Here is a 13,042-nt window from a genome sequence, read left to right as displayed (position 1 = left end):
AAAGTGATCTGGAGAGCTGAGTGCTAGTGCTAGAAGCCTCTTTAACTTTTCGTAAAAGTGAACTCTCGGTGACCCTCGGAGTGTGTGACTCGGCTTTAACATACAACTGACAATTAAAACAAACACGAGTTCACAAACCGGCCCCCTCGGACGCGGGAGGGAAGGGCAGGGGGTGGGGGCGAGGCCCCGGGGACCGGCGCGCGAGTGCCCAGCTGGGAAAAGCAGTTCCGAATTAACATGCTATGTTTCATAATCAGTTTACGGGCCCGATTTTAGGGGGGGGGGAGAGTAGCGGAGGGGGGAGGGAGAGAAGCTTCTTTCAGATGGGAGGAACGCAGCCTGGGTTTCCTTTTGGACGCTCTTCAGCCAGCGTGGGGCGGGGAGAAGATGGGGAGGGGACCTGAGGATAACGCGAGGAGAGGTCGGCTCCCCCACACGTACCCCCGGAAAGGTGCCCCCTCCCCCACGCGGCCTCCCCTTCGGACGGCGGAGGGATGGAGGAACGAAGGGCTCGGGGCTCCGGTTTGGGGAGAGGATGCTTTCCCTGCCCTTCCCACCCCCTCCATCCAACACCCCCCCATACCCCCCAAATTCTGATTTTTCTCTCTGTCTCCTGACAGCTGCCTCGGAGGAAGGGGACGTGAAACCCAGCAGGCCTTGAGTTTCTCTCGCTCCTGGTTTGGGGTGGTCGGGCGCCTTCGCCCTCGCCGCTCACTGCGAGGCTGGAAACTAGGCCCCCCGCCCCGAGCCTGGCCTCCCCAGCCCGGCGCAGACTCGGGCCGCTCAGATCCTAAAGGCCGGGACTGGCGAGATCCCCGACGTCCCCCCCCCCCGACAGGAGCCAGAGATGCGCCGGCTCCGGAACAACCGTGGTGTGCCCCCCAGGATTCCAGGGCGCAGGGGGACCCGGCGGCTGAAGACTTTCTGGATGGGGAGGGGGAGCTTCCGCTGCCGATCCTCCCCACCGGAGACTCCTCCACCTGCAGGCGGCGGCGGGCGCGGACGAGAGGAGCACGTTTCCCAAACGCTGGTCCACATATCTTGCGAGGCGGACCACGGCCGCGACGCCGCCCGCAGCCCCTGCGGAAGCCCCTTCCTCGGGAAAGGAGGGAACGGGGAGCCTCCTCTAGGCGGGCCCAGGGCTTTCCGCCGGCAACCTGCTCGGTGACGGCGCGGACGGAACCCTGGAGGCGGCAGCCACCCGGAGGGGCTCGGGCCGGGCCCCCTGCGGGCTTCTCCGGGAGGAAGTGCTTAGGTGGTCCCCAGCGCCGGCCCACTGGGGCTGCGGGAGCCCACGGCCCAGACGCACCCCCCTAAAGCGCCGCAAAGTTAGGGGCGCATCCTGGAGAATAGAAATCTGGAGTTTCCCCAGCCGAGGAGAGAGAAACTCTGTCTCCCTCCCTACCCCCGCCCGGAGTGTCAAGTTTCCTCCAGGGGAGGGGTGGGCGGCGAGGTCTGCCTTCGCGCGCGGCCCAGGCAGCAAAGTCGACTCTGCAAAGGGCGCCCGAAGCCTTGCGCACACACACACACACACACAGATACACTCACCCTCGTGCACATTTACACACATAAGCGTGCACAGATACACACGTTCGGACGGTCTTCGGGGTGCGCTCCCAAATCGCTGCTGTTCGCGCGCACTTTCCGAGTTTGCTGCGGGCGGGGCGCCCGGGGCGGGGCGCGGGCAGCGGAGAAATTGATAACAGATTCCGCGGATTACAGCGAATCTCTTTGTTAGAGCCGAAGCCACACAAACCGAACCCACTCTCGGCCCTGCGTCCCCGGGGCGACTCCACCAAGTTCCCAGAACAAGAGCCAACTGGGAATGGAGCCATCCGGTTCCCTCCACTCGGGTCTCCCCAGCTCTTGGGTAAGGGTAAGGGGGGGGATGAAGGGGGGTGGCTCAATTGGGGATCGGACCAGAGAGCGCCTGGAGTGGAGCCTCCACTTAACCCCGTGTGCTTGCCCGGAAACACCTTGGCCTTCTTCCCACTCCAATTCTGTCGCAACCCAGAAAGGGCCCCACAAGTTTGAGACTCGAGGAACCCATAGTGAACTCACTAATAAATACATCGACTCAAGGGTAAAACGTCCCCCATCCGTTTACCAAGAGATCTGATCCGAAAAGACAGTATGAAATGAGACCTCTCGGGAGACTGTCACACTAAGGGTAAAACAAAAGTTCTGGTCAGAAGTTGACTTTCCCGAAGAATGAGCTAAATGTTTTCCAACAGGGGCCCGGCAAAGCCAACACGGTTACGATCCTGAGACTCTGTTTCTCGTATACAGAGAGGAGGACTGGGGGGGCTTCTGAGATGTTCGGCGCAGGGGTGAAATAAGGTTAAAGAGGGCGTTTGCGCACCCCAAGCCACTACAGCTCAATCTAGTGTCTCCCCTTTAAGCCACTTCCTAAAAACTACCCTTCGCGTTGGGTTATAGGTGTCAATTGGGGTGCAGGCCGAGGGTGACCAGATAGAACAACGACAGGGGAAAGCTGATCAGAGGACACCCCCCTTGGAGGTGGGAGCTGCAGGACGCTGGAGCAAACCTATGTGGCACCCGACTGCAGGGCAGACAATCCCTTAAGAGAAAAGATGCAAAGGCTGAGCAAGGGCCTCTGGCCACTGACCCTGCCTCACGTCTGGGCATCCTGTCGACCAGACTGTACATTTAGGGCCCAAATGGGAGATGCCAACTAGGCGGAAGAAGTTGACCCAGGCTTATGGTGGCAGAAAGGAAGATGGGAGACTCCAAGAAGAATCTCGGCTCTTGCTAGAAACTAAACTATGTTTCCCCACTCCAGTCTCTTCTTAAAGCAGGGAAAGAGTTGGAGAAACTTGTAGAGAACAAGAAGAAGGAGACGAAAGCAAAGCATAGTTCGCAGCCACAAACTTGAGATGTCTGTCTGAAAACCAAGGACGGAATCTAGAGGAGCTGGAGAAGAATGGAGCAGACGGAGGCCAGAAAGAAGTCTGCTTTTGAGGCAGCAAAGAAGCCATTACACCCCACAACTGGAGCCGGGCTCAGTGGAGGGAGCTAGGGCTCACTAAGCCTCTGGGATGTGAGTACACAGCATGCTGGGTGTGCACACAAGCATTAAGGGAAATAGTCTGAGGGAGGAGGCAAGGCTACCGCAGGGCCAGAATCAGTACATGGATAAAGAAGAGCTTCTGACCACCAGGTTCTTGGAATGGACATCAGGTCCAGAAACAGGAAGGCTCCAAGGGAAGAATGATCTGGTGGGGTTCTTTTCTTTCCTGCCCTTCATCCATCACATCCACAGGGATCTTCAGACATCAACACCCCTCTCTTCCACCAGACTCTTTCCCCTTACACTTTACAATGCGGAACATCTAACAAACTCTCACAGCACAGGGCACACAGGCAACTCTGATCAGAGGTTGGCATTGTGGTATTGGGGGAGAAAGAAAAGGAAAGATCAATCCAAGTCTGATCTTTGGGGGCTGTTTCACCCCCACATTTTAATAGAGGAGAAGGAAAACAACACATCTAATTCCACCGAAATCTGGAAAGACCAAATCCTAGGAAGCTGCGGGTATGGCCTCCTAGGATGAAGACACCGTCCATGCTATGTCCAGAAGGAGTACTAACCTTTCGTCCAGTTGACCAATCCCTTTTTGCTGGGTTAGACCTATGGCCTCTTCCTAACTCAACGGTTGCGCCTTGCAGCTCGTCTGGGGTATAGCTGGGGAGATCACGGGGGCCATGTTGGGCCTGGTGGTCCAAAAGGATGAGGTGGGAAAGGAGAGCAGATCCACTGCGCGCCCAGAGGAAGGGACGGAACTGTGGGGTGCTTTACCGGCGCGTGACCAACAGGGGGCAGCCGGCACCGCACAGCGAGGGAAGAATAGGCAGCCTTTCGGGCTCAGAGATCAGCACGCACAGGGCTAACCCCTTGTGCACTGGAGCGCTCTGGGAGGCTAGGGGAAGACAAGGGACATTGACTCGGCCTCTTCGGGAGGTCTTCCCTGACGGGGTTTGGAGGGAAGAAGACGATTCTTTACTTTCCTCCCATTCCGCTCAGGGAGCGCGCGCGCACCCCCCACCCAACACTCCCCACTGTCCCTCGGTCGTCGCGCGCTCTCGGCATCGCCCCCTCGAAATGTTCCTGGTGGAGACTGTCTAGAAATCAAATCTCCGGCTGACTCGGCAGCGATTGTGTTCACGTTAGTCGGAGGGCAAGGGCGGAGGGGCCGAGGGGGTGTGATCTCCCCACAGGGCCTAAATGATTTCCAACTGAGTTGTCCATTTAGACAGAGCCGGGAGAGAAGGGCTCGCAGACAAGGACTGGAAAGCAACACAGGGCTGGGGGTGGAGGGATTTTAGGATTTAAAAAAATAATAAAACCTTTTAGGCGAGAGGTTGTTTTTAGGAAACATCTTAGTTCCAATGCTAGCCTCCTTTATCTAGGAAACTGAAAAATGGGAACGATCTTGGGAAAGAAAATGGAAATTAGGATAAAATCCTGGAGGGCAGAAAGTGATCTGGAGAGCTGAGTGCTAGTGCTAGAAGCCTCTTTAACTTTTCGTAAAAGTGAACTCTCGGTGACCCTCGGAGTGTGTGACTCGGCTTTAACATACAACTGACAATTAAAACAAACACGAGTTCACAAACCGGCCCCCTCCCGCTCTCCGGACCCGCAGGCCCTAGTGTTTGTAAAGGACCGGGCGGACTCGGCTGGCTCCGGAGGTCGGGGCGCTCCCGCCGCCGTCGGGATGAGAGCCACCAGGACCACCGCTTCCCGCCCCCACCGCCGCGGCGCAGCGCCGGAGCTCACCCAGTGGCGGCTAATAATGCTAATAACGCGACCCGGCTCCCCGCGCTGGGGTGCGCGCTGGCCCCCCGCCAGGCACTCTTAAAGGCACAGGGGCCTGCCCCGCTCCGGTTACCCGGCCAGGACGAGCCTGCTCGCAACCTGGCCTCCGCCGTGGAGTGGGGGTGGGGCCAGAGCTGGTCCTGGGTAGCCGGTTCTTCTAACCAACGAGTCCCGTTTCTTTCTTTTTTCTTTCTTTCTTTTTTTGTCTCGCGCGCTGGCCACTCACCCTCCCGAACGAATCCACGCCGTGGGCACTGGATAAACATTTGTTGAATTGAATCCTGACCCGTTTACCCAAACTGCACACAGTAAATTCCACTTGGAAGTTCTCAGGGTTAAAATACCAGTGACCTGCGCTCCGTTTTTGTTTTGCTTGTGTGTTTGTTTGGGTTTTTTTTTTTTAGGGGGGGTGGTCATCGCTCTTCCCCACTTTTTCCTCCGAAGTTCACCCAAGTTTGTAGAATACTTGGTGTGACCAGAACTCCCCGGGGACCCTGAGACAGTGCACTGAGGGTAAGGACGGAGAGGTAGGAGTCCCTGCCAGCGACGCCAGAGCTCAGCCTCCCCAAGGCGAGCGGAGAAATGGAGGGATAGAAAGAGATGGAAGGAACTCAGTGAACTCCCCCCACCCTCCAAAAAAAAAAAGTGGCGAGCGTCGGCGGCGCCGCACACCTACCTTCATGGCGAGGGGGAGGGGGCGCGGGGAGGAAGTCGCCACCCGAGCGAGGGCAGCCAAGGAATCCAGGCGGAGCGGCCGGGTTAAACCTGGCGGGACTCTCCGGAGCAGAGTTGCGGAGTCCTCCTGGGCGCGTCGGGTGGGCGCAGTGAACCGGAGCCAAAGCAGGCGCTGGCGCCCAGGCCTGGGATCTCGAGGTAGGGTGGCGCTGAGCAGAGCCCGGGAACCGAGGGGGTGCCGACGCACGCCGGCCCGCAGCAAGGGCAGAGCTGCTCCGGGACGCAGTGAAGGAGCCGCGGTCCGGCAAGGGCGCGCAGGCGACTGTTCCGCGGCGAGGCGCTCCCTCTCCAACGTCCATCAGCGACGGTGGTAATTAGGGCTTTCCAACCCCAAATGTGGGCGTGATTGTGCAAAAGACTTTACAACAAATAATAAAAAAAAATTCTTCACAGAGGATGAAAAAAAAATGCCCCACTACTCTACTCTGGCCCGAGGCGGGGGAAGGGAGGGGGGCGATCCCTGCGCCCAGGTGCCCCCAGTTCATTCACACCACGGACTCTGCAAACTCGGGCGACTCACGCCTCCTGAGCTCCAGCTCCTCCTCTCCGGTCTGTGGCCGAAACGTCTGTTTCCAGGAGCTGATCCTGTAGCCGAGCTAGTGTGTGGACGTCTGTGTACACACAGACACATACACCCAGGCGCGCGCGCACGCACACACACACACACACACACACACACACACACACACGCAGCAGCAGCAGCAGCTTTGGGGCCACCGAACAATCAGGCGCGCATGGCCTTTTCTCCAGGAGATACGGCTGAAAACGCACAAGTCGCCATCAGAGCTGCACGAGTCAGCGCCAAATTTTGTCCTTTCATTTTAGGGTCTGGTTTTTAAAAAAAATGGGGCGCAAAATAGGTGCCAGCTGGTTCCAAACTTTCTGCCGCGCGGTGGGTAGAGAGAACGAAGGGCAACTGCCCGAGGGGAGTCGTTGGCTGCTTCGCCCCCCCCCTCCGCCTGGCCTCACCCCCTTCTTTTCTCTCTTCGGATTAATCTCCCCCTCTTTTCCCCGCCTTTCCAGGGCGAAGGGCGGAGAGGAGCGAGGGCACCGCGGACGCAGGGCTGGGGAGGAGCGAGGACGCAGATCTCCGCCAAGACGGCGACTCAGCTCCGGAGGACCGTGGCCCGCGAGGCTGCACACCTCCTCCTCCACGATCAGCGCCCGGGTCCGCGGGGCGGGAGGGAGGCGGCGGGCGGCGGACGGTCCGGGACCCAGCGGCGCAGGCGGCGGGAGGAGCTCGCGGGGCAGCGGCCGCACGGAACCGGACTCTGGGCGGCGGCGGCGGCGGCGCCTGGGAGCCTGCAGCAAGCTTTCCACGCGATCCGGTGCCCCGCAGACTGACCGCCGCGGGGACCGCGTCCCCCCCACCCCACCCCCCGGCCCTCCTGGCCAACTGCCGCACTTTCTCCCTCCTTCTCTCCGGACTCCCTCTTTCCTCTGCTATACCCGGGGAGGGGGGGGGGGATTTTTTTTTTAAGTTGCAGAACCAAAGGCGGCTGGAAAGAGAGAGGGAAGCTGGGGAGGGGGGGAGAAAGAGGGGGAAAAAACCCACCCTAAACTTTGCCTTTGCGCATGCGTGGTGAGGCCGGCCTATGACAAACTTCGCAGGATTTTAAAGCCGTGCTACGGGCTGGGGTGTCGGAAGGCGGGGTACGTCTTCCCCCCCTCCCCCGCCTTGGGCCCCCTTCTCTAGGTTCCCCATCCCCCAGGCATCTGCTGAGAGAGGTCTCCTCCGAAGCCACTGCTGCCCGCCGCCGGGCTGGCTAAAGCTCTTCCTCCAAAGCGGCCGACCTGTGCAAGGCTGAACCCCAACTCTCTAAGCTGGATTCCTTGGCTAGCCTACCCCAGTCCCCTCCGCTGGGACTGCTGCCTGCTGTGGAAGCTCCTGGGGAAATAAATCTCCTTCTTACTCTTAGGGAAGGGTACCTAAGCCCCTAGCCTGGACCATAGGGTGGGCCCCGTGCAGCAGGGGTTCGGGGGGGGCACCATTGCTCCCCTGGCTGCCACCCAGCCCCAGCGAGGCCAGGCGGGACTCGTGGATGCGTGGTCCTGCTGCGCCCGGGCAGGCGTCTGTTCTCAGGTGAGAAGAAAAGAATTTCAGTTAAATCGGGTTCTGGTTCGGAACTTTTGAACACTTTGTCGTGATTTGGGGGCACTGGTTGGGCAAGACTGAAGGGGAGGTGCATCCGCCCCCAGCACGCTAGGGACACCACCCCCAAACAGTGCCTCATCCTGCAGCTCAATTCTTCTTTATAATTCTCCTCCTTTAGGGGTCAAAGATTCAAGAGGGAGGCACACACACACACACACATACACACACACAGATCTACTTTTGGTAGTTGGTCATCTGTATGCACTTGACCTGAAGGCAACAAAATCCATCCGTGACCTGCATACTTTCAGGTGGTGGCTCTTTAGGGTCGTTCCTGTGCCAACCCTCCCCCCACCCCAACACACACAGCTGACCACCCTAGGGTATGCGGAAGTAGAGGTTCCAGTTACATCACCCTACTCCCTGTTGCCCCTGCCCAGACCTTAGTTGTTGGGAACAAATGTGAGCACTTCTCTGTCCTCAGCTTGCTTTGGCTTTGTGAGCTTTCCATAAACTTGCAGAGATAAATGCTCCTGCTTATCCCCGTCGGACTGTTTTGTTACAAGGGCACAGGCAGCCTTAAGGAGAGAAAGCCTGAGGTTCTCAAAATTACTCCTTGAGACAGCTCCCCAAGTGTCCTTTAACTCTCTCTAGGTTTTGAACATTTAGACTCTAGTTGGTGTTCTATAATTTTTCATGTGGATTAAGATCTGCCCGCTGGAGAAAAGGTTATAAAAAAAAAGAGAGAGAGAAGTCTCTGTGCTTGGCAAATGGGCCTGGGGCAGGAAATGTCCCCCTGTCCTTCCCATTCTCCTTAGCCCTTCTGCCCAGTGGTTGCAGCCTGAAATTCCTGTCTCCCAGAGGTCCTCTCAGCTCTCTCCTGGGGCAGCAGAACTCCAGGACCCAGCAGCACTAAGTGGCAGGAAGTGAGTGGCTATGAATGGAACTCTGGAAGGAAAGGAAGCTTCATGACACCCTAGTTCCTTAGAATCGAAGAGGCACCTTGTATAGATGAGCTGATTCTATAAGGATCAAAGGACTTAGCCTGAGAATTTGTTCCACCTATACAATCATCCCAGAAACACCCAATGACGAATGTTAATGGCTGTTTTCTGAGTTGTATGGGACATGGACTGCTTTTGTCCAATTGCCTTGGCGTGTTGCACACAGCCCCAATCGCCCTGTTCCTTGTTTTGTACTCTTCCATGGAGAAAGATAGCATTGGGTAGTGTGGCCCAGAGTGCCGCTCAGGAGCCTGGAGTTTTAGTTCCTGCCCTGCCACTTTCTAGCTGGGAAAGGGCCTCTGGCTGGGTCCTAAGGCCTCTCAGCACCTCAATAAGCCTCTTAAATACATGCACAAAGCAACACACAGAAAGAGATACTCTACCTGGTAGGAGTCCTGAGTATAAAGAGAGATTACTTTGAAAATCAGTGAGTGGAAAGAAAGCCCCCACTGAACATGGGCCAGGCATCCACTTGGGCCTGGATTCCTGCTCTTCTAGAACAAGTAGGTCTGACAACAGGTCTCCAAACTGCTTCTTCAAAACTGTAACTCACACGACAAGACCATAGTCTTCATTTGTTACCACATAAAGTGAATGCTTACCCTTTTCTTGGAAAGAAATACAAGGAACATATTTGATTATTGGATCCTTGTTCGGATGAAAATGTGGTCCGGTTTGCAACACATAAGATATGGACCTGTTCTTACCCCACTCACCACCCCCCCAAAAAAAATCAAAATGTCTAGGCCTATTTGGTCCCCATGACTTCAGATAATAGGATGAGCTGAATCTGATATTAATGATATTTGCTGCCTCACAAGCAATAAGCTTGTGTCAGCAGGACCTCATTTATATTTTCCATGGCTGTGACCCCAGGTCTTAGATCAGTAACTGGCACTTAAGAGGTGCTTGATAAGAACCAAATGAATGAAAGATGAATAAATGAAAGAAGTATGCCAGATGATGTCATGGGGAACCAACTAGAAATCCCCTTCAATGGGGGACTATGAGTAGAGGCTTCCTTGGAAAGCCAGACTTAGCTGTAAGAACCAGTCCGGTTGGGCATGTTGATTGGTTTGGGCTGGAAAATGAGCAGACCATTGGAAAGGGAGAGATGGATGTTTCTCCCTCTGGGAAGGCTTGTGACACACAGACAGCCCTCTGGTTTGTAGAACTGCACATTTCCTCTGACACACTGTGTCAGTGCCAGAGAGTGTGCTCTCTGACTGAGTTATCCCAAGACACACTGGCAAGGCATGGCCATGTTCTCTCATTAAAAATGCTTTGGAATCTGTGGCACAAATAAATCAATAATTTTGGCTGCCCTCCCAACAGGGTTGTTTCACAAAGCAGTTGTGAGATAAGGAATTTAGAAACCATTGCACCCCTGTGCCGCCTTTCCCAGCAGGAGAAAGCAGGGCCTGTTGTCATTCTGGGAAAATCTACCCTCCTTTTATGCTCAGGCAAATAATGTTTTATGGCCCTGGGTTTATGGTGGTGTTTTAATGATCTGCTGTAGAAAGCAGGGGGTTCTCTCCAGTCACTAGAATTTGTCAAGAAGGGCTGGAGGCCATAAAAAAAGGACGGACCCCAGGGACAAACAGGCTCCATCTTCTGAAATAAACTAATAAAGAGCCCCAAGATGTTTACTCCTTTGCTTCAGAGTCAAGACCAGCAGGGCTATGTGAGAGGACAGGGGCAAATGGAGCCCTAAATAAGACAAAGAGGCCGGAAGGGGGTTGGGGTTTTCCTGGTGCCACATGGCCACAGTCAAAGTAACCCCATCACCCTGTCCTGCCACCAGCCACTGGCCTGGTGGGTGACAAAGACTCTCGAGGTTAGAGGACATTTTTGGACTCTGGAAAGAACTAAGGAGCTTCCTTGAAAATCTCAAACTCTTCTTGCACTGGGACTGATCTAACTTAGGGATTTCCTTGATTTTTAGGTTCTGGTACATTTATTTATTTATTTAGATTTTAATTTGTTGTGGGGCTTGAACTCAAGGCCTGGACGCTATCCCTGAGCCTCTTGGTGCTCAAGGTTAGTGCTCTACCACTTGAGCCACAGCAACACTTCCAGTCTCACAGGGACTTTTCTTCCTGGGGCTGACATCAAACCATGATCCTCAGATCTCAGCCTCCTGAGTAGCTAGGATTACAGGCATGAGCCACCCACGTCTGGCTTGTTCCAATACTTTTTGCAGACCCTGAATGGAAGCTTCCTTTGTTCAGGCATCTGTTGTTTGGTTTTAATTTTGGATTTGTTTGTTTTTTTTCTTAATGGGCATCAGGATCTGACAGAAATGAATTTGAAGCTTCTATTTGGTTTATACTGGCTCTACAGTAGTCACTTGTCTATTTCACTCTCAGTTTTCTCACCAGTAAGGTTATAAGAAACAAATTGATTAAAGTGGTTCTAATAATGGTCCTTTCTCTGACCTTGGTGGCTCAAAGATGGCAGCTGTGAACCCTAGAAATGTTTGTCACTGAGTTCCTAGGTAAATTCCCGAGACAAGGGCAGTCTGAGAAGGACAAGGTAGAGTACTGGAAGAGGAAAGAATGTGACAGGCAATTATTGGTACAATTCAGTAAGGATGAGAAAAACAAATGCTGAGATAATAGTGCTAAGGATTTTGAATAATAATTGCAAGTAACAGCTACCCAGCTCTAACTAAGTACCAGATGCCAACTCTGTGAATATTTCTTTATTTCTTTATAGGCAATATTTCCTTGTCTAGTTCATCCTTATGCCTTCAAGGGGCAGAAAAGCAAAGACTCAAGGTCACAATTTCCTTACGTCAAACTGCTTTAATGGCAGGACTGGGGATGATGGCTTCTTCTGAATCCACTAAGCACCAAACATACAAACTCAGAATCGACCTGGTGGACCAACAATGTTTTCTGATACCAGAACCCTTTTTTCCCCCATACTGCCATGCTTGAATTCAGGGCCTTGGGTTCTGCTTAGCTTTTTCACTAAGGAATGATATTCTACCATTTGAGCCACACCTCCATTTTTGGCTTTTTGTTGATTAATAGGGGATAAGAGTATCATGGATTAAAAATATTATGTCTGAGCTGGCTTCAAACCTCAATTCTCAGATCTCAGCCTCCTGAGTAGCTAGGATTACAACCATGAGCCACCAGAGCCAGGCTTAATAAGCTAACTTCTGAGCCTTGACTTTGCATTCCCCTGCCTCAATTAGAATGACAGCATCCAGATTCAACAGTTTATTCAAATTCTCACCTTGCATTGGGCAGCATATTTGGAATTTCCTGCTCTCAGAAGAGTTAGGACTGTGGCTTCTCTCCTGTGTTTGATCCCTGAAGCAGTGATCAAGGGCTTTCTTGCTTAAAGTCCTGCAGAGATTCCCAAGAGCTTATCAGATCAAGTCCAAACAAGTATGCCTAACTGCAAGCCTGCGTATGCTTTACATTTGCTCTTCCATGTGCCCAAAGTGCTGTGCCTTCCCATCAGAGCACCCTCACTCTTCCATGGATTCATGGATTCAAGATAAATGTAAACAGTCCCTGCTCTGTCCCCAGGACCACCTACCCCCTCACTGGCAATGATTTTCTTCTTTCTTCTTGATCTAACATAACCCCATTTAATTTATATCATGTTTGTCTGTTTCCTGTTTGCTCTCACTGGAACATAAGCTCAATGGGAGCAGGGACCTCTTCTGTCTTGTTCAAAGCTGTCCTCCCACTGACTGGCATACAGAACAGACTCAAAAAAATGAATAAAGGAGATGGCACCAGTGACACACATCTGTAATCCTTGCTGAGATCTGGGGATCAAGGTTCAAGTCCAGCCCAAACAGAAAAGTTCATAAGTCTCTTATCTTCAATTAACCAGTAAAAATCCAGAAGTGGATCTGCCAGTCTTGAGTGGAAAAAGCTAAGCGTTAGCATCCAGGCTCTTTGAGACTAAGTACTGGCATGCATGTACACGCATGCATGCACACATACACGCACATGCACGTGCACATGCACACACATGTGTGTGTGTCCGCACACACACACACACACACACACACACACACACACACACACACACACACGATGATCTTACTTGTCCATTTTAGTGCCACACAAGAGTTTGAAATCTGGTAACTGGACTCTGAGCACCAAAGACTTATCCATTATCCTTTATTTACAAAAAAAATCTTAGCCAGGGCTGGGAAGGTGGCTCAGCGGTAGAGTGCTTGCCTTGCATGCATGAGGCCCTGGATTCCATTCCTCAGCACCACATAAAAGCAGAAAAAGCCAGAAGTGGCACTGTGGCCCAAGTGGCAGAGTGCTAGCCTTGAGCTGAAGAGCGGAGGGACAGCACCCAGGCCCAGAGTTCAAGCCTCATGATCGACCAAAA

At 53.7% G+C, this 13,042-nt stretch overlaps 1 protein-coding gene across 2 annotated transcripts in view; it reads right to left on the bottom strand.

The window, feature by feature from the left end:
* Positions 1-6,149, bottom strand: part of Wnt5a (wingless-type MMTV integration site family, member 5A) — a 20,936-nt gene extending 14,787 nt beyond the window's left edge. The window contains exon 1 of one of the 2 annotated variants that reach the window (XM_013030797.1): positions 5,514-6,149. In XM_013030797.1, coding sequence (XP_012886251.1) covers positions 5,514-5,519 — 6 coding nt within the window. In that variant the 5' untranslated portion in view covers positions 5,520-6,149. Of the gene's footprint in view, positions 1-1,548; positions 1,627-5,513 lie in introns of those variants that run through there. The other variant, XM_013030796.1, reaches the window with a different exon arrangement.
* Positions 6,150-13,042: the final 6,893 nt, after the last annotated feature.

Source organism: Dipodomys ordii, unplaced genomic scaffold (genome assembly GCF_000151885.1).
Source record: "Dipodomys ordii isolate 6190 unplaced genomic scaffold, Dord_2.0 Scaffold132, whole genome shotgun sequence".
Classification (NCBI taxonomy): domain Eukaryota; kingdom Metazoa; phylum Chordata; class Mammalia; order Rodentia; family Heteromyidae; genus Dipodomys; species Dipodomys ordii.
Note: the sequence above shows the minus strand (reverse complement) of the source record. Positions and strands in the feature narration are given on the sequence as shown.